This window comes from Pan paniscus, chromosome 8 (genome assembly GCF_029289425.2).
Source record: "Pan paniscus chromosome 8, NHGRI_mPanPan1-v2.0_pri, whole genome shotgun sequence".
Classification (NCBI taxonomy): domain Eukaryota; kingdom Metazoa; phylum Chordata; class Mammalia; order Primates; family Hominidae; genus Pan; species Pan paniscus.
Genome location: NC_073257.2, coordinates 139,974,907 through 139,994,468, shown reverse-complemented (window position 1 = coordinate 139,994,468; position 19,562 = coordinate 139,974,907). Strand labels below are relative to the sequence as shown.

At 45.0% G+C, this 19,562-nt stretch overlaps 1 protein-coding gene across 2 annotated transcripts in view; it reads left to right on the top strand.

Annotated features, from left to right (window-relative positions):
- Positions 1-19,562, top strand: part of MKI67 (marker of proliferation Ki-67) — a 29,809-nt gene extending 10,247 nt beyond the window's left edge. Inside the window, exons 7-15 of one of the 2 annotated variants that reach the window (XM_024930414.4) lie at positions 184-1,263; positions 2,615-2,790; positions 3,780-4,092; positions 4,183-4,301; positions 4,412-4,583; positions 5,693-5,848; positions 6,801-13,645; positions 14,523-14,966; positions 16,967-19,562. In XM_024930414.4, coding sequence (XP_024786182.2) covers positions 184-1,263; positions 2,615-2,790; positions 3,780-4,092; positions 4,183-4,301; positions 4,412-4,583; positions 5,693-5,848; positions 6,801-13,645; positions 14,523-14,966; positions 16,967-17,032 — 9,371 coding nt within the window. In that variant the 3' untranslated portion in view covers positions 17,033-19,562. The remainder of the gene's footprint in view (positions 1-183; positions 1,264-2,614; positions 2,791-3,779; positions 4,093-4,182; positions 4,302-4,411; positions 4,584-5,692; positions 5,849-6,800; positions 13,646-14,522; positions 14,967-16,966) is intronic. The other variant, XM_034931710.3, reaches the window with a different exon arrangement.

The window sequence follows — 19,562 nt, the reverse complement described above, 5'->3', positions numbered from 1 at the left end:
ATATATTTGTATCATAATACTAGTATCATAAGACTTGCAAGTTTTAGGCATTAAATAATTCGTAGGCCAAGTAAAAGCTAGCTTATAAGACAACCTGAAACAATTAAAATATTGAATTCCACAAATGTTAATCATTGAGAAAATGTTGAACTTCTGTTTCTTATTTCATAATTCATTGCCAAGATGAGAAAGCTCAAGATTCCAAGGCCTATTCAAAAATCACTGAAGGAAAAGTTTCAGGAAGTCCTCAGGTACATATCAAGAATGTCAAAGAAGACAGTACCACAGATGACTCAAAAGACAGTGTTGCTCAGGGAACACCTAATGTTCATTCCTCAGAACATGCTGGACGTAATGGCAGAAATGCAGCTGATCCCATTTCTGGGGATTTTAAAGAAATTTCCAGCGTTAAATTAGTGAGCCATTATGGAGAATTGAAGTCTGTTCCCACTACACAATGTCTTGACAATAGCAAAAAAAATGAATCTCCCTTTAGGAAGCTTTATGAGTCAGTGAAGAAAGAGTTGGATGTAAAATCACAAAAAGAAAATGTCCTACAGTATTGTAGAAAATCTGGATTACAAACTGATTACACAATAGAGAAAGAAAGTGCTGATGGTTTACAGGGGGAGACCCAACTGTTGGTCTCACGTAAGTCAAGACCAAAATCTGGTGGGAGCGGCCACGCTGTGGCAGAGCCTGCTTCACCTGAACAAGAGCTTGACCAGAATAAGGGGAAGGGAAGAGACGTGGAGTCTGTTCAGACTCCCAGCAAGGCTGTGGGCGCCAGCTTTCCTCTCTATGAGCCGGCTAAAATGAAGACCCCTGTACAATATTCACAGCAACAAAATTCTCCACAAAAACATAAGAACAAAGACCTGTATACTACTGGTAGAAGAGAATCTGTGAATCTGGGTAAAAGTGAAGGCTTCAAGGCTGGTGATAAAACTCTTACTCCCAGGAAGCTTTCAACTAGAAATCAAACACCAGCTAAAGTTGAAGATGCAGCTGACTCTGCCGCTAAGCCAGAAAATCTCTCTTCCAAAACCAGAGGAAGTGTTCCTACAGATGTGGAAGTTCCGCCTACGGAAACTGAAATTCACAATGAGCCGTTTTTAACTCTGTGGCTCACTCAAGTTGAGAGGAAGATCCAAAAGGATTCCCTCAGCAAGCCTGAGAAATTGGGCACTACAGCTGGACAGATGTGCTCTGGGTTACCTGGTCTTAGTTCAGTTGATATCAACAACTTTGGTGATTCCATTAGTAAGTTTATTTAATTGTAAATTTATTTTTTCTAAAAGATGAACACCTTCTATGTAGCTGTGAGACCTTCATTCATTCAGTAGTGATTAGCTTTGTGGAAGAGAATGTAAGCACATAAGGCACAGGGATAAGACAGACACGCACGCTGTTTTCGCTAATAGATGAATACTGAAGGCCTAGGTAATTGTAACAAGGAATGACAGAAGAGACGGAAGTTGTCAGGCAATCATGAAGCAGGGGTTATTGAAGGAGATAGGGTGGCCCCAAAAATATTTGATTCTCCTCCATCTATCACAAAATAGAAAAGAGAATAATCATAATTGCTTTTCACATGGAGTTTAATTCTGAACTACAATCAACTGTATCATATGAGTTTGGTCATGTGGAATAAATCACTGGAAATCATTAAACATAGCGGTAGTTCTCAGGTGTTGATACTCTGTTTTCAGAGTGTCCTACAAACAATTTGCTGTAAACACTGGACTGTACCCATGAGTCTGTATGCCAGGCAAGTTTCCATGTGCTTGGCAGACATGAACACTTGATCCTTGGTGCAGTAGCAGTGCCCGTGGCTAGGTTGTCTTTTTAGAGCTATGTCACACATGAGGAAACGCACAACCCAAGGCCAGTCAGGAAGTGGCAGAGATAGGACCTTTATAGCAGGTGTGGTAGCTCCTTGGGAGCTTCCTACACTCCTAGGGACTGGCTATTAGAAGAAAATTGTCTGGGCCACAGACGCAGTATTCGTACTCCAGGCTCTGTTTCTGCAGGTGGCCTATAGCGGTGGGGCATGAGGCTGTCGATAAAATAAGGTTTGTAACATCAGTCTCAGTATTCCACCAAGCTTCCTAGTGGGGAAGCATCACTCAGGCAAGGGATTTACATTAACTCAGGCTCAGGAAAATGTGTGGCCGGGACTGGGCTCCTGTGAATTGACTCAGAACCACCTGGAGGAGTTTTTACAGCTCATGCATTCTGGTCACTGGGTGGCTCAGGCTGAGGCCCAAGTGCATGTCTTTAGAGAGTTCTCTCTGGCTGTCGTCCCCCTACTCTAAGGTGAAATCTGCTGCTGCAGACTCCTCCTTTCTATGTCCACACATAATGTTTCAACGTTTTAAAGAAAGCCTCTGTACTGTCCAGTGGCAACTTGACGTCTTAGTGGCCACTCCCGCAATCCTTTAGGAACTCTTAGTAGCTTAGCTTCACCAGGATTGCAAGAATAGAGGCGTGCTGTAGGTGCTGTGTTTCGATGACTTTTCACTTGGTTTGTCTTTAATGCTAACGTGAAATAAATCACTAGTCTTGGTATGTTTTTTCATTGCTCTTTCCACGTTTGTATCCGTTACTTTAGATGAGAGTGAGGGAATACCTTTGAAAAGAAGGTGTGTGTCCTTTGGTGGGCACCTAAGACCTGAACTATTTGATGAAAACTTGCCTCCTAATACGCCTCTCAAAAGAGGAGAAGCCCCAACCAAAAGAAAGTCTCTGGTAATGCACACTCCACCTGTCCTGAAGAAAATCATCCAGGTGAGTTGAACAAGCAGCATCCCATTCACGCCCAGTGGCTCACACACTGGGTACCTATTCCTTTCCAAATACTGACACAAGTAGAATTATGATGAAGACCTTTATTTATTTATTTTTTTTTTAAAGAAACAAGTTTTTAAAAAGACGAATGAAAGCTCATTGATGTGGGCGCCAGCAAAGGAGCCCCTGGGTCCCTGACCGTGGTGCTGATGCGACCGAGTCGGGGGAGTCCTTGATGTTGTCCTTTTCGTGCAGAAGTTCCCAGACACCCACGCTTACAGCACTGCATAATCACCTGCAGGCACCGTCAGAATAGCCAATTACAAAGATTCTGGATACATTACCACATCGACCCATAAGGATTGTTTTATTTTCTTTTAGAGTTACAAGGCTATAGTTAAGGCATTTACCTGGTGTGAAGGAAAATCAATGGCACGTCTACCTTTTACACCTTCAGCTCTTTAGAATATTTGCTTACCTGTTCCTTTGCTGTGTTGTCCTTCCTGGGTTTCACACCCCTGGGAAGTCATGGCCCTATAGCTCATAACCTTCGTAATAGGGCCTGGGCGGTCTTTCTTTTCTTCTCTTCCCAACAGGAGTGGAAAGTGACGTCTGGCTCCCTTTCCATTTTACACTGGCTCCCAAGGGCAAGCAGTCCTCCCTTCATGTGGACTGCCGGGGACTGGGTGCTCACAGCTGGTATTTACTGGGACTGAGATCAGACCCTGCTTGTCTTTCACTGATCAGGATGTTCCTTCCACATTTTTACCTGAAATGACCTCACTTCAGACTTGGCTTGCTTCTCTTTCCTTTTCCTTAAATGACTGAGACAGTCTCACCTCTACCATAGTCTTCAAAGACAGTGGCTTAAGCATTTGATGCTTCAAGATTTAAACAGCTGAAATTCTTAACTGAATAGGTCTTTATCAGTCATTCCAGAGATGTTAGATCCTTGTTAAGGCTTCTTGTAAACAATTTTGTCTTGTCAGGAACAGCCTCAACCATCAGGAAAACAAGAGTCAGCTTCAGAAATCCATGTGGAAGTGAAGGCACAAAGCTTGGTTATAAGCCCTCCAGCTCCTAGTCCTAGGAAAACTCCAGTTGCCAGTGATCAACGCCGTAGGTCCTGCAAAACAGCCCCTGCTTCCAGCAGCAAATCTCAGACAGAGGTTCCTAAGAGAGGAGGGAGAAAGAGCGGCAACTTGCCTTCAAAGAGAGTGTCTATCAGCCGAAGTCAACATGATATTTTACAGATGATATGTTCCAAAAGAAGAAGTGGTGCTTCGGAAGCAAATCTGATTGGTTAGTCTGACATTAGAATACATATATTAAGGTGAATTTTTTCATGAATGCTAGTTTTTGAAAAGTTTCGTCATCTTTTCCCTTTGACAGTTGCAAAATCATGGGCAGATGTAGTAAAACTTGGTGCAAAACAAACACAAACTAAAGTCATAAAACATGGTCCTCAAAGGTCAATGAACAAAAGGCAAAGAAGACCTGCTACTCCAAAGGTAGGGGCCTCACTGAATGGCTGCTTTACACATACCAGTGTCATCGAAGCTTGCATTCAGTGTGGATTTATGCTTTAATGTCCTGTTTACCTCCTTCCTGTTTTCTACAGAAGCCTGTGGGCGAAGTTCACAGTCAATTTAGTACAGGCCACGCAAACTCTCCTTGTACCATAATAATAGGGAAAGCTCATACTGAAAAAGTACATGTGCCTGCTCGACCCTACAGAGTGCTCAACAACTTCATTTCCAACCAAAAAATGGACTTTAAGGAAGATCTTTCAGGTAAAAACATAGTCTTAGATCTTATAAATCTTTTGACTCTACTGTTTTTTACTGTGTTAATGTTTGTTTTGCTAACTTTGTTTATCTGCGGTGAAAGAGATTATAAAATAAATGACTCAATCACCCTTCTGGGGTCTTAGTGTTCAGGGAAGATGAAGCTGGTTTGGCTTGCAAAGACAAGTCTCTGCTAATTTTTGGGATCACATGTCCTGCATGAAATAGGTGTGGAAATGTCAAATGCATGTCTTTACCCTGGAGAGCAGCGTAGACATAGAAAGCTGGAAGGTGCTTTACAGTGAAGAGAGTTAACTTGTTAATCTGCAGGTACAATAATAGTTTATCCCAGGTGTGGGCCAGTTGTTGAGCAACATTTTGCTTCTTCAGGATTGACTTTCTAGGTAGCTTAACTTTCTTGAAAGAAAGCCCTGTGAGAAGATTCCCATAAACGATTGTTGAAGAAATGTTTCCATTCAATTCCCACTCTCAGTAAGTTGTGGCCTGACTTGTGTAATTTAAAGTGGGGATGGCCGGCGCAGTGGCTCACGCCTGTAATCCCAACACTTTGGGAGGCTGAGGCCTCCTATCATTCCAAACGGAATGATAATGACATTAGATTTTCAAAAATATATATTATTACTTGACAGTACTAAAAATGGGCAGCTCTTTGTCATTTTCTAAAATATGGGTACGTGTTATTTGTACTTAAAATCTAGAACTGAGCACCCAAGACTTTGAGAAGCATGAAGGCATTTGGCCTCTAGATCCTAGCAGGGAGGCCTATGGGTCTCAGGAGCCCATCACCAGCCTCCGTGCTCCAGAGCTCACGTGTGGGGTCTAGTTAGGAGGACCACAGAGGTCAGCTAACTTCATTTGTTTCCTTTCCAAGAAAAGCAAAGCAAAGAGCATAACATATCTTCTCTTTGCTCTCTTTTTTACAAAATGAGTACATTATTAATGGAATCACTCTTTTTATGAGGCCTATGTACCAGGATTTCAAGGGAGGAATCTACTGTTATTTCCCACCATTTGCACGTTACATGTGAGGGCTGGGATGGTTGTTTGCATGTTAGCAATATGTCAATCACTTTTCAAATATTTTCATTTAACAGGAATAGCTGAAATGTTCAAGACCCCAGTGAAGGAGCAACCGCAGTTGACAAGCACATGTCACATCGCTATTTCAAATTCAGAGAATTTGCTTGGAAAACAGTTTCAAGGAACTGATTCAGGAGAAGAACCTCTGCTCCCCACCTCAGAGAGTTTTGGTTGGTTTCCTTGTTTCCTAACACTGATGTTTTGGGATAGGAACATACAGTATTATTTTTTTACAAGCAGTATGATATTACTTCTCTAAAACAAATGTTCCTGGCACAAAATACCATTTCCGTCTTCTCTGTTCTAATTGAAAGGGAGATTTCAATCAGCAGTTGAACTAACATTGGCATTCATTGACTTACATAGAAAGAAAGACTCCGTTAATGTGTGTAAATGACCTGTGTACACTTTTGGCTTCTTTATTGTAAGTAACCAGGGTGACATAGCAAAAAAATACAATGGTGTCTCACCATATTTACATATAAATTACTCATATTCAAAATTACTGCCAATTACAAAACAGAAAGATAACAGTTTGTATACTGTGCAATTATTCCTGCTAACCTTTTAGGTGGGAGCAGGCCCGGGGTAAGTGTGAGATGGGAGATGAGAATCTGTCTAATCTCTCATTTGGCACTGGTCACTGTGTTCCTGTCACAGAGGGAACAGCTTGCTACCCTGAAGATATTTGCGGTAGGTAAATATTTCCTGTGTAATATGGACCCTAACCACATAAGGATAATCCATATTATTTTATTGGCGATTTAAGGCAAGAAACAGCTGTTTGTTTCTAATGTTTGAAGGAAAAAATGCCTATATTTACGTCAATGACACAGGGCATGGCAACCTTTGGAGGATCCTTCTTAAGCAATATTTTTACCTTCTATGATCATTTCAGCATCTAACTTTGCTTAATGATGACCCCACTATAGCACCAAATAACATTATTCTTAATTGTGCATGGCTCTTATAAGACAGATTTATAGACACATAAGTAGCCTCATGTCGTTCAGTGAATACGAAGCTAAATATTTAGTTTTTTACCATATTTTATGAGGCTGTAATACTCGATTGACATGAGACACTAATAGAATGTATTTATTGTGTATGTTTTTATTTCAGGAGGAAATGCGTTCTTCAGTGCACAGAATGCAGCAAAACAGCCATCTGATAAATGCTCTGCAAGCCCTCCCTTAAGACGGCAGTGTATTAGAGAAAATGGAAACGTAGCAAAAACGCCCAGGAACACCTACAAAATGACTTCCGTGGAGACAAAAACTTCAGATACTGAGACAGAGCCTTCAAAAACAGTATCCACTGCAAACAGGTCAAGAAGGTCTACAGAGTTCAGGAATATACAGAAGCTACCTGTGGAAAGTAAGAGTGAAGAAACAAATACAGACATTGTTGAGTGCATCCTAAAAAGAGGTCAGAAGGCAACACTACTACAACAAAGGAGAGAAGGAGAGATGAAGGAAATAGAAAGACCTTTTGAGACATATAAGGAAAATATTGAATTAAAAGAAAATGATGAAAAGATGAAAGCAATGAAGAGATCAAGAACTTGGGGGCAGAAATGTGAACCAATGTCTGACCTGACAGACCTCAAGAGCTTGCCTGATACAGAACTCATGAAAGACACGGCACGTGGCCAGAATCTCCTCCAAATCCAAGATCATGCCAAGGCACCAAAGAGTGAGAAAGGCAAAATCACTAAAATGCCCTGCCAGTCATTACAACCAGAACCAATAAACACCCCAACACACACAAAACAACAGTTGAAGGCATCCCTGGGGAAAGTAGGTGTGAAAGAAGAGCTCCTAGCAGTCGGCAAGCTCACACGGACGTCAGGGGAGACCACGCACACGCACAGAGAGCCAGCAGGAGATGGCAAGAGCATCAGAACGTTTAAGGAGTCTCCAAAGCAGATCCTGGACCCAGCAGCCCGTGTAACTGGAATGAAGAAGTGGCCAAGAACGCCTAAGGAAGAGGCCCAGTCACTAGAAGACCTGGCTGGCTTCAAAGAGCTCTTCCAGACACCAGGTGCCTCTGAGGAATCAATGACTGATGAGAAAACTACCAAAATAGCCTGCAAATCTCCACCACCAGAATCAGTGGACACTCCAACAAGCACAAAGCAATGGCCTAAGAGAAGTCTCAGGAAAGCAGACGTAGAGGAAGAATTCTTAGCACTCAGGAAACTAACACCATCAGCAGGGAAAGCCATGCTTACGCCCAAACCAGCAGGAGGTGATGAGAAAGACATTAAAGCATTTATGGGAACTCCAGTGCAGAAACTGGACCTGGCAGGAACTTTACCTGGCAGCAAAAGACAGCTACAAACTCCTAAGGAAAAGGCCCAGGCTCTAGAAGACCTGGCTGGCTTTAAAGAGCTCTTCCAGACTCCTGGTCACACCGAGGAATTAGTGGCTGCTGGTAAAACCACTAAAATACCCTGCGAATCTCCACAGCCAGACCCAGTGGACACCCCAACAAGCACAAAGCAACGACCCAAGAGAAGTATCAGGAAAGCAGATGTAGAGGGAGAACTCTTAGCATGCAGGAATCTAATGCCATCAGCAGGCAAAGCCATGCACACGCCTAAACCATCAGTAGGTGAAGAGAAAGACATCATCATATTTGTGGGAACTCCAGTGCAGAAACTGGACCTGACAGAGAACTTAACCGGCAGCAAGAGACGGCCACAAACTCCTAAGGAAAAGGCCCAGGCTCTGGAAGACCTGACTGGCTTTAAAGAGCTCTTCCAGACCCCTGGTCATACTGAAGAAGCAGTGGCTACTGGCAAAACTACTAAAATGCCCTGCGAATCTTCTCCACCAGAATCAGCAGACACCCCAACAAGCACAAGAAGGCAGCCCAAGACACCTTTGGAGAAAAGGGATGTACAGAAGGAGCTCTCAGCCCTGAAGAAGCTCACACAGACATCAGGGGAAACCACACACACAGATAAAGTACCAGGAGGTGAGGATAAAAGCATCAACGCGTTTAGGGAAACTGCAAAACAGAAACTGGACCCAGCAGCAAGTGTAACTGGCAGCAAGAGGCAGCCAAAAACTAAGGAAAAGGCCCAACCCCTAGAAGACCTGGCCGGCTTGAAAGAGCTCTTCCAGACACCAATATGCACTGACAAGCCCACGACTCACGAGAAAACTACCAAAATAGCCTGCAGATCACAACCAGACCCAGTGGACACACCAACAAGCTCCAAGCCACAGTCCAAGAGAAGTCTCAGGAAAGTGGACGTAGAAGAAGAATTCTTAGCACTCAGGAAACGAACACCATCAGCAGGCAAAGCCATGCACACACCCAAACCAGCAGTAAGTGGTGAGAAAAACATCTACGCATTTATGGGAACTCCAGTGCAGAAACTGGACCTGACAGAGAACTTAACTGGCAGCAAGAGACGGCTACAAACTCCTAAGGAAAAGGCCCAGGCTCTAGAAGACCTGGCTGGCTTTAAAGAGCTCTTCCAGACACGAGGTCACACTGAGGAATCAATGACTAACGATAAAACTGCCAAAGTAGCCTGCAAATCTTCACAACCAGACCCAGACAAAAACCCAGCAAGCTCCAAGCGACGGCTCAAGACATCCCTGGGGAAAGTGGGCGTGAAAGAAGAGCTCCTAGCAGTTGGCAAGCTCACACAGACATCAGGAGAGACTACACACACACACACAGAGCCAACGGGAGATGGTAAGAGCATGAAAGCATTTACGGAGTCTCCAAAGCAGATCTTAGACTCAGCAGCAAGTCTAACTGGCAGCAAGAGGCAGCTGAGAACTCCTAAGGCAAAGTCTGAAGTCCCTGAAGACCTGGCCGGCTTCATCGAGCTCTTCCAGACACCAAGTCACACTAAGGAATCAATGACTAACGAAAAAACTACCAAAGTATCCTACAGAGCTTCACAGCCAGACCTAGTGGACACCCCAACAAGCTCCAAGCCACAGCCCAAGAGAAGTCTCAGGAAAGCAGACACTGAAGAAGAATTTTTAGCATTTAGGAAACAAACGCCATCAGCAGGCAAAGCCATGCACACACCCAAACCAGCAGTAGGTGAAGAGAAAGACATCAACACGTTTTTGGGAACTCCAGTGCAGAAACTGGACCAGCCAGGAAATTTACCTGGCAGCAATAGACAGCTACAAACTCGTAAGGAAAAGGCCCAGGCTCTAGAAGAACTGACTGGCTTCAGAGAGCTTTTCCAGACACCATGCACTGATAACCCCACGACTGATGAGAAAACTACCAAAAAAATACTCTGCAAATCTCCGCAATCAGACCCAGCGGACACCCCAACAAACACAAAGCAACGGCCCAAGAGAAGCCTCAAGAAAGCAGACGTAGAGGAAGAATTTTTAGCATTCAGGAAACTAACACCATCAGCAGGCAAAGCCATGCACACGCCTAAAGCAGCAGTAGGTGAAGAGAAAGACATCAACACATTTGTGGGGACTCCAGTGGGGAAACTGGACCTGCTAGGAAATTTACCTGGCAGCAAGAGACGGCCACAAACTCCTAAAGAAAAGGCCAAGGCTCTAGAAGATCTGGCTGGCTTCAAAGAGCTCTTCCAGACACCAGGTCACACTGAGGAATCAATGACCGATGACAAAATCACAGAAGTATCCTGCAAATCTCCACAACCAGACCCAGTCAAAACCCCAACAAGCTCCAAGCAACGACTCAAGATATCCTTGGGGAAAGTAGGTGTGAAAGAAGAGGTCCTACCAGTCGGCAAGCTCACACAGACGTCAGGGAAGACCACACAGACACACAGAGAGACGGCAGGAGATGGAAAGAGCATCAAAGCGTTTAAGGAATCTGCAAAGCAGATGCTGGACCCAGCAAACTATGGAACTGGGATGGAGAGGTGGCCAAGAACACCTAAGGAAGAGGCCCAATCACTAGAAGACCTGGCCGGCTTCAAAGAGCTCTTCCAGACAAAAGACCACACTGAGGAATCAACAACTGATGACACAACTACCAAAATAGCCTGCAAATCTCCACCACCAGAATCAATGGACACTCCAACAAGCACAAGGAGGCGGCCCAAAACACCTTTGGGGAAAAGGGATATAGTGGAAGAGCTCTCAGCCCTGAAGCAGCTCACACAGACCACACACACAGACAAAGTACCAGGAGATGAGGATAAAGGCATCAACGTGTTTAGGGAAACTGCAAAACAGAAACTGGACCCAGCAGCAAGTGTAACTGGTAGCAAGAGGCAGCCAAGACCTCCTAAGGGAAAAGCCCAACCCCTAGAAGACTTGGCTGGCTTGAAAGAGCTCTTCCAGACACCAATATGCACTGACAAGCCCACGACTCATGAGAAAACTACCAAAATAGCCTGCAGATCTCCACAACCAGACCCAGTGGATACCCCAACGATCTTCAAGCCACAGTCCAAGAGAAGTCTCAGGAAAGCAGACGTAGAGGAAGAATCCTTAGCACTCAGGAAACGAACACCATCAGTAGGGAAAGCTATGGACACACCCAAACCAGCAGGAGGTGATGAGAAAGACATGAAAGCATTTATGGGAACTCCAGTGCAGAAATTGGACCTGCCAGGAAATTTACCTGGCAGCAAAAGATGGCCACAAACTCCTAAGGAAAAGGCCCAGGCTCTAGAAGACCTGGCTGGCTTCAAAGAGCTCTTCCAGACACCAGGCACTGACAAGCCCACGACTGATGAGAAAACTACCAAAATAGCCTGCCAATCTCCACAACCAGACCCAGTGGACACCCCAGCAAGCACAAAGCAACGGCCCAAGAGAAGCCTCAGGAAAGCAGACGTAGAGGAAGAATTTTTAGCACTCAGGAAACGAACACCATCAGCAGGCAAAGCCATGGACACACCAAAACCAGCAGTAAGTGATGAGAAAAATATCAACACATTTGTGGAAACTCCAGTGCAGAAACTGGACCTGCTAGGAAATTTACCTGGCAGCAAGAGACAGCCACAGACTCCTAAGGAAAAGGCTGAGGCTCTAGAGGACCTGGCTGGCTTCAAAGAACTCTTCCAGACACCAGGTCACACTGAGGAATCAATGACTGATGACAAAATCACAGAAGTATCCTGTAAATCTCCACAGCCAGAGTCATTCAAAACCTCAAGAAGCTCCAAGCAAAGGCTCAAGATAGCCCTGGTGAAAGTGGACATGAAAGAAGAGCCCCTAGCAGTCAGCAAGCTCACACGGACGTCAGGGGAGACTACGCAAACACACACAGAGCCAACAGGAGATAGTGAGAGCATCAGAGCGTTTAAGGAGTCTCCAAAGCAGATCCTGGACCCAGCAGCAAGTGTAACTGGTAGCAGGAGGCAGCTGAGAACTCGTAAGGAAAAGGCCCGTGCTCTAGAAGACCTGGTTGACTTCAAAGAGCTCTTCTCAGCACCAGGTCACACTGAAGAGTCAATGACTGTTGACAAAAACACAAAAATTCCCTGCAAATCTCCCCCACCAGAACTAACAGACACTGCCACGAGCACAAAGAGATGCCCCAAGACACGTCTCAGGAAAGAAGTGAAAGAGGAGCTCTCAGCAGTTGAGAGGCTCACGCAAACATCAGGGCAACGCACACACACACACAAAGAACCAGCAAGCGGTGATGAGGGCATCAAAGTATTGAAGCAACGTGCAAAGAAGAAACCGAACCCAGTAGAAGAGGAACCCGGCAGGAGAAGGCCAAGAGCACCTAAGGAAAAGGCCCAACCCCTGGAAGACCTGGCCGGCTTCACAGAGCTCTCTGAAACATCAGGTCACACTCAGGAATCACTGACTGCTGGCAAAGCCACTAAAATACCCTGCGAATCTCCCCCACTAGACGTAGTAGACACCACAGCAAGCACAAAGAGGCATCTCAGGACACGTGTGCAGAAGGTACAAGTAAAAGAAGAGCCTTCAGCAGTCAAGTTCACACAAACATCAGGGGAAACCAAGGATGCAGACAAAGAACCAGCAGGTGAAGATAAAGGCATCAAAGCATTGAAGGAATCTGCAAAACAGACACCGGCTCCAGCAGCAAGTGTAACTGGCAGCAGGAGACGGCCAAGAGCACCCAGGGAAAATGCCCAAGCCATAGAAGACCTAGCTGGCTTCAAAGACCCAGCAGCAGGTCACACTGAAGAATCAATGACTGATGACAAAACCACTAAAATACCCTGCAAATCATCACCAGAACTAGAAGACACCGCAACAAGCTCAAAGAGACGGCCCAGGACACGTGCCCAGAAAGTAGAAGTGAAGGAGGAGCTGTTAGCAGTTGGCAAGCTCACACAAACCTCAGGGGAGACCACGCACACCGACAAAGAGCCGGTAGGTGAGGGCAAAGGCACGAAAGCATTTAAGCAACCTGCAAAGCGGAAGCTGGACGCAGAAGATGTAATTGGCAGCAGGAGACGGCCAAGAGCAGCTAAGGAAAAGGCCCAACCCCTGGAAGATCTGGCCAGCTTCCAAGAGCTCTCTCAAACACCAGGCCACACTGAGGAACTGGCAAATGGTGCTGCTGATAGCTTTACAAGCGCTCCAAAGCAGACACCCGACAGTGGAAAACCTCTAAAAATATCCAGAAGAGTTCTTCGGGCCCCTAAAGTAGAACCTGTGGGAGACCTGGTAAGCACCAGAGACCCTGTAAAATCACAAAGCAAAAGCAACACTTCCCTGCCCCCATTGCCCTTCAAGAGGGGAGGTGGCAAAGATGGAAGCGTCACGGGAACCAAGAGGCTGCGCTGCATGCCAGCGCCAGAGGAAATTGTGGAGGAGCTGCCAGCCAGCAAGAAGCAGAGGGTTGCTCCCAGGGCAAGATGCAAATCACCCGAACCCGTGGTCATCATGAAGAGAAGTTTGAGGACTTCTGCAAAAAGAATTGAACCTGCGGAAGAGCTGAACAGCAACGACATGAAAACCAACAAAGAGGAACACAAATTACAAGACTCGGTCCCTGAAAATAAGGTGAGAGGAAGTATTACAGCATCACTCAATATCGTCTTGGATAGTTGTCAATTTCTGTGTGATACTTTGCATGTAACCTGACGTTATAAGTGGTTATCCTTTCCCCAGAGGGTTTCCTTTAACACTGAATAACTGCAGGCCATGGTAAAGAATCTTCTTGGGACCTATAGAGGGAATAGACTAATATGGGAAAAGAACTAGTCAAACATGATTAATGCAAACTTAGAAGAGTTTCTCAAAAGCCAAATGAGTCATGTTCATCTTCAAATGTTTAAAAAATTGATCAGAGGATAGGTAGGTGGTTCAGTTCTATGTTCTGGACACTGTCACCAAGACCAGGACTGGGTTAAAAATCCTATCTGTGTCACTATTTTAACTATCAGAACAATATCAATAAGGAATGTGTATTCTTGAGAAGGGGAAACTGTCTGGACTGTTAGATAGAGAGGCTCCCACTGCATGCAGAGAAGTTTGGGGAAACTCCAGAAATGGCAATTTCCTGTTCTGCCTTAGCAGTGATGGTTAAAGGAATAGGAATTCATTTACTCCCTGTAAATGAATGAATAACGGACCTTCTTTCTATAATGTAAACTGTAAAAATTAGATTTGATATATATCTTATTAGGCATTGTTATTGAAATTTATCCTGAATTCCTTATTTATAATTTGTCAGCAGAGACAGTCATTTCTCCATAGGAGCAAAGTACCAAGGCATTACCTTGACTATCCTAGATGACGAGTCTCTTAGACAATTCATCAGTGTGTGATTTTCAAATGATTTCTCCTTTTAGGTTACTGTTGATTGTGCTCCCTGTTGAATTTTGAAGTTTGTTTTACTAATTATTGGAATTTTGTGGATGTCTTCTCATTTCTTTAGGGAATATCCCTGCGCTCCAGACGCCAAAATAAGACTGAGGCAGAACAGCAAATAACTGAGGTCTTTGTATTAGCAGAAAGACTAGAAATAAACAGAAATGAAAAGAAGCCCATGAAGACCTCCCCAGAGATGGACATTCAGAATCCAGATGATGGAGCCCGGAAACCCATACCTAGAGACAAAGTCAGTGAGAACAAAAGGTGCTTGAGGTCTGTTAGACAGAATGAGAGCTCCCAGCCTAAGGTGGCAGAGGAGAGCGGAGGGCAGAAGAGTGCGAAGGTTCTCATGCAGAATCAGAAAGGGAAAGGAGAAGCAGGAAATTCAGACTCCATGTGCTTGAGATCAAGAAAGACAAAAAGCCAGCCTGCAGCAAGCACTTTGGAGAGCGAATCTGTGCAGAGAGTAACGCGGAGTGTCAAGAGGTGTGCAGAAAATCCAAAGAAGGTAAGCCATTTACTGTTTCCCTGTTTTAAAAGACACAGAATGTTTTGATGTATTTTTTGCCCAAGGTTGCAAAGGCAAACAAAAAGCATTATCTTCAACAGCACTCTGCCAGCTCCCAGTTACATTAATGGAAGGAGCATTATGCTAAGACATAAATTTGGTCATTTTAGTTATATTTTGTTGTGTCTACTTTGGGAATTTCACTTCAAATAGCAAATTCACGTTATGAAGACTTTCTTCAGAAAGAAAAGGAATTTGTCTAGTGGCTAATTTCTGACTGCTTATGATGTACCTCGTGATACAATTGTAGGTAGATGTCTTCAGCCTTTCTGTAGTTCAAAATCACCTCTTGAAACAGGAAAATTCTTTTTCCAAAAAAAACTATTGAAACAGAAAACTTTCCAAGGCATTCTTTGGAAAGGCAGAAGGAACAGAAGTTGGGATGTCCCTGAGACATGCTCACTATGTGAGAGTTCCTGATCAGTGGGGTGTGCGTCTGCCCTCCAACCCTCCTCCAGCCAGAGACTATCTAAGCTAATGAACTTTAAGTGCTACTGAAATCACATCAAGTTTAGCCACTCATAAGTACAAGCATGTGGACAAATCCATAAGAATGATTAGATTCCATTAGTGTTCTTCTGGGGAATACTTGGTTTAGCTAAAATAAAAATAGGTTGAATTGCTCCCTTTTTGTGAGCAATTCACAAAAATATAATATAAATTTAATTCTTAGCACACACAAAATTTGGACCTAAAACTACCATATTCTGAGTTCAGCAAACGAAACTCATGTAGCAATAACCTCTTCAGATACAGAATTCTGGCAAGTACAGCTGTCCAGACAGACCCTCTTCGGCACAAACTAGGAAGCTTCAACTGCCAAGAAAAGGAAAGATTCCCAGGTGTCCCCAGTACCTGCTGCATAGCCAGGCAGCCAGTGGAGGGGGAGGGCTTGTGTGTCTGGATGGTGGGCAGGAAGTCCTAGTGGGGAGATGCCCATAGACTGTTCCAGAGAGGGAAGAGGAGAGGCTCAAGAAGGGCACTGATGCCCACACAGGTGTCCTAAGTCAGAGACTGTACTTCTGGGGCAGGCTGGAAGCAGAAGATACCCGACAGTGCCAGACAAGGTCCTAGAAACCACAGACACACCAGGGACGCAACAGCTGACGTGGGTCAGCACGTTCACCCGTCGAGTCTTACAATAAAACGCAGGCTCCAGGCACTTACCGAATTCACAGTCTGGAAGGTGCTGCTTCCTCAGAATGAAACCAAAGAACGGTGAAAGCGAATCTTTTAACTAGGATGATTCCTAAACACAGAGCAACCAGGCCCAAGGCTGAGCCAGGCCTGGTGTGTTCTGCCGGGGGCGTTCCAGCCTCTTCTTACACACAAGCACCCAGGAGACGCCCAACACACACATGCTCCTCCTTGCCGAGCTCTTCGGTGGGTGTCGGTAGTCCTAGAAAATGCATATATAAGATAGATTTTTTCCAGTAAGAAGCTTGTAGCCATGCTTTTCACCATGGTTCCTCTCCCTTAGCCAAGGGGCGAGAACTACTGCAAGAGTAAAGGCCAAGGCAGGTCCCCTGCATGCAAGTTGGGCATGGTTCTGCCTACGGGGGTTCCTTGGTTTAGGAGACCCAAAAGACTTAATCCTGGTTGGATTCACTTTTTCTGAGTGACATTTTTTAGTTTGTGAAAATGTGTGCATTGATGAAGAAATTTTATTATGTATTAGCTTAAAAATGCATTAGGAACTTCTGTATGAAAAGATCACATTATTTAAGTGTAAAAAAACTGCATAATAAAAGCAGTTCAAGTCAAGAAAAACAATGTTAATGGAATATATTTTAAAACTTATTTCCAACCTCAAAATTAATTTTCTGCAACTAAGGGCCTGCATAATACCTAGTAAGGCTTTGGGGTTTTGCAGAGGTGGTCGATCCTAAAAATGGGTGTTTAAATTACTTAAGAGTTCTATTTTTTTTCTTCCCACACAGGCTGAGGACAATGTGTGTGTCAAGAAAATAAGAACCAGAAGTCATAGGGACAGTCAAGATATTTAACAGAAAAATCGAACTGGGAAAAATATAATAAAGTTAGTTTTGTGATAAGTTCTAGTGCAGTTTTTGTCATAAATTACAAGTGAATTCTGTAAGTAAGGCTGTCAGTCCGCTTAAGGGAAGAAAACTTTGGATTTGCTGGGTCTGAATCGGCTTCATAAACTCCACTGGGAGCACTGCTGGGCTCCTGGACTGAGAATAGTTGAACACCGGGGGCTTCGTGAAGGAGTTTGGGCCAAGGTTTGCCCTCAGCTTTCCAGAATGAAGCCTTGAGGTCTGTCACCACCCACAGCCACCCTACAGCAGCCTTAACTGTGACCCTTCCCACACTGTGTCGTCGTTTAAATGTTTGCCTATGTCCTCCAGGGCACGATGGCAAGAACAACTATCTTCGTCCGTCCCAACACTGAGCAGGCACTCGGTAAACACGAATGAATGGGTGAGCGCACGGATGAATGGAGCTTACAAGATCTGTCTTTCCAATGGCCGGGGGGCATTTGGTCCCCACATTAAGGCTATTGGACATCTGCACAGGACAGTCCTATTTTTGATGTCCTTTCCTTTCTGAAAATAAAGTTTTGTGCTTTGGAGAATGACTCGTGAGCACATCTTTAGGGACCAAGAGTGACTTTCTGTAAGCAGTGACTCGTGGCTTGCCTTAGTCTCTTGGGAATACTTTTCTAACTAGGGTTGCTCTCACCTGAGACATTCTCCACCCGCGGAATCTCAGGGTCCCAGGCTGCGGGCCATCACGACCTCAAACTGGCTCCTAATCTCCAGCTTTCCTGTCATTGAAAGCTTCGGAAGTTTACTGGCTCTGCTCCCGCCTGTTTTCTTTCTGACTCTATCTGGCAGCCCGATGCCACCCAGTACAGGAAGTGACACCAGTACTCTGTAAAGCATCATCATCCTTGGAGAGACTGAGCACTCAGCACCTTCAGCCACGATTTCAGGAACGCTTCCTTGTGAGCCGCTGCCTCCGAAATCTCCTTTGAAGCCCAGACATCCTTCTCCAGCTTCAGACTTGTAGATATAACTTGTTCATCTTCATTTCCTTTCCACTTTGCCCCCTGTCCTCTCTGTGTTCCCCAAATCAGAGAATAGCCCGCCATCCCCCAGGTCACCTGTCTGGATTCCTCCCCATTCACCCACCTTGCCAGGTGCAGGTGAGGATGGTGCACCAGACAGGGTAGCTGTCCCCCAAAATGTGCCCTGTGCGGGCAGTGCCCCGTCTCCACGTTTGTTTCCCCAGTGTCTGGCGGGGAGCCAGGTGACATCATAAATACTTGCTGAATGAATGCAGAAATCAGCGGTACTGACTTGTACTATATTGGCTGCCATGATAGGGTTCTCACAGCGTCATCCGTGATCGTAAGGGAGAATGACATTCTGCTTGAGGGAGGGAATAGAAAGGGGCAGGGAGGGGACATCTGAGGGCTTCACAGGGCTGCAAAGGGTACAGGGATTGCACCAGGGCAGAACGGGGGAGGGTGTTCAAGGAAAAGTGGCTCTTAGCAGAGGCACTTTGGAAGGTGTGAGGCATAAATGCTTCCTTCTACGTAGGCCAACCTCAAAACTTTCAGTAGGAATGTTGCTATGGTCAAGTTGTTCTAACACTTTAGACTTAGTAGTAATTATGAACCTCACGGAAAAATTTCATCCAGCCATATGCCTGTGGAGTGGAATATTCTGTTTAGTAGAAAAATCCTTTAGAGTTCAGCTCTAACCAGAAATCTTGCTGAAGTATGTCAGCACCTTTTCTCACCCTGGTAAGTACAGTATTTCAAGAGCACGCTAAGGGTGGTTTTCATTTTACAGGGCTGTTGATGATGGGTTAAAAATGTTCATTTAAGGGCTACCCCCGTGTTTAATAGATGAACACCACTTCTACACAACCCTCCTTGGTATTGGGGGAGGGAGAGATCTGACAAATACTGCCCATTCCCCTAGGCTGACTGGATTTGAGAACAAATACCCACCCATTTCCACCATGGTATGGTAACTTCTCTGAGCTTCAGTTTCCAAGTGAATTTCCATGTGATAGGACATTCCCATTAAATACAAGCTGTTTTTACTTTTTCGCCTCCCAGGGCCTGTGCGATCTGGTCCCCCAGCCTCTCCTGGGCTTTCTTACACTAACTCTGTACCTACCATCTCCTGCCTCCCTTAGGCAGGCACCTCCAACCACCACACACTCCCTGCTGTTTTCCCTGCCTGGAACTTTCCCTCCTGCCCCACCAAGATCATTTCATCCAGTCCTGAGCTCAGCTTAAGGGAGGCTTCTTGCCTGTGGGTTCCCTCACCCCCATGCCTGTCCTCCAGGCTGGGGCAGGTTCTTAGTTTGCCTGGAATTGTTCTGTACCTCTTTGTAGCACGTAGCGTTGTGGAAACTAAGCCACTAATTGAGTTTCTGGCTCCCCTCCTGGGGTTGTAAGTTTTGTTCATTCATGAGGGCCGACTATGTATTTCCTGGTTACTGTATCCCAGTGACCAGCCACAGGAGATGTCCAATAAAGTATGTGATGAAATGGTC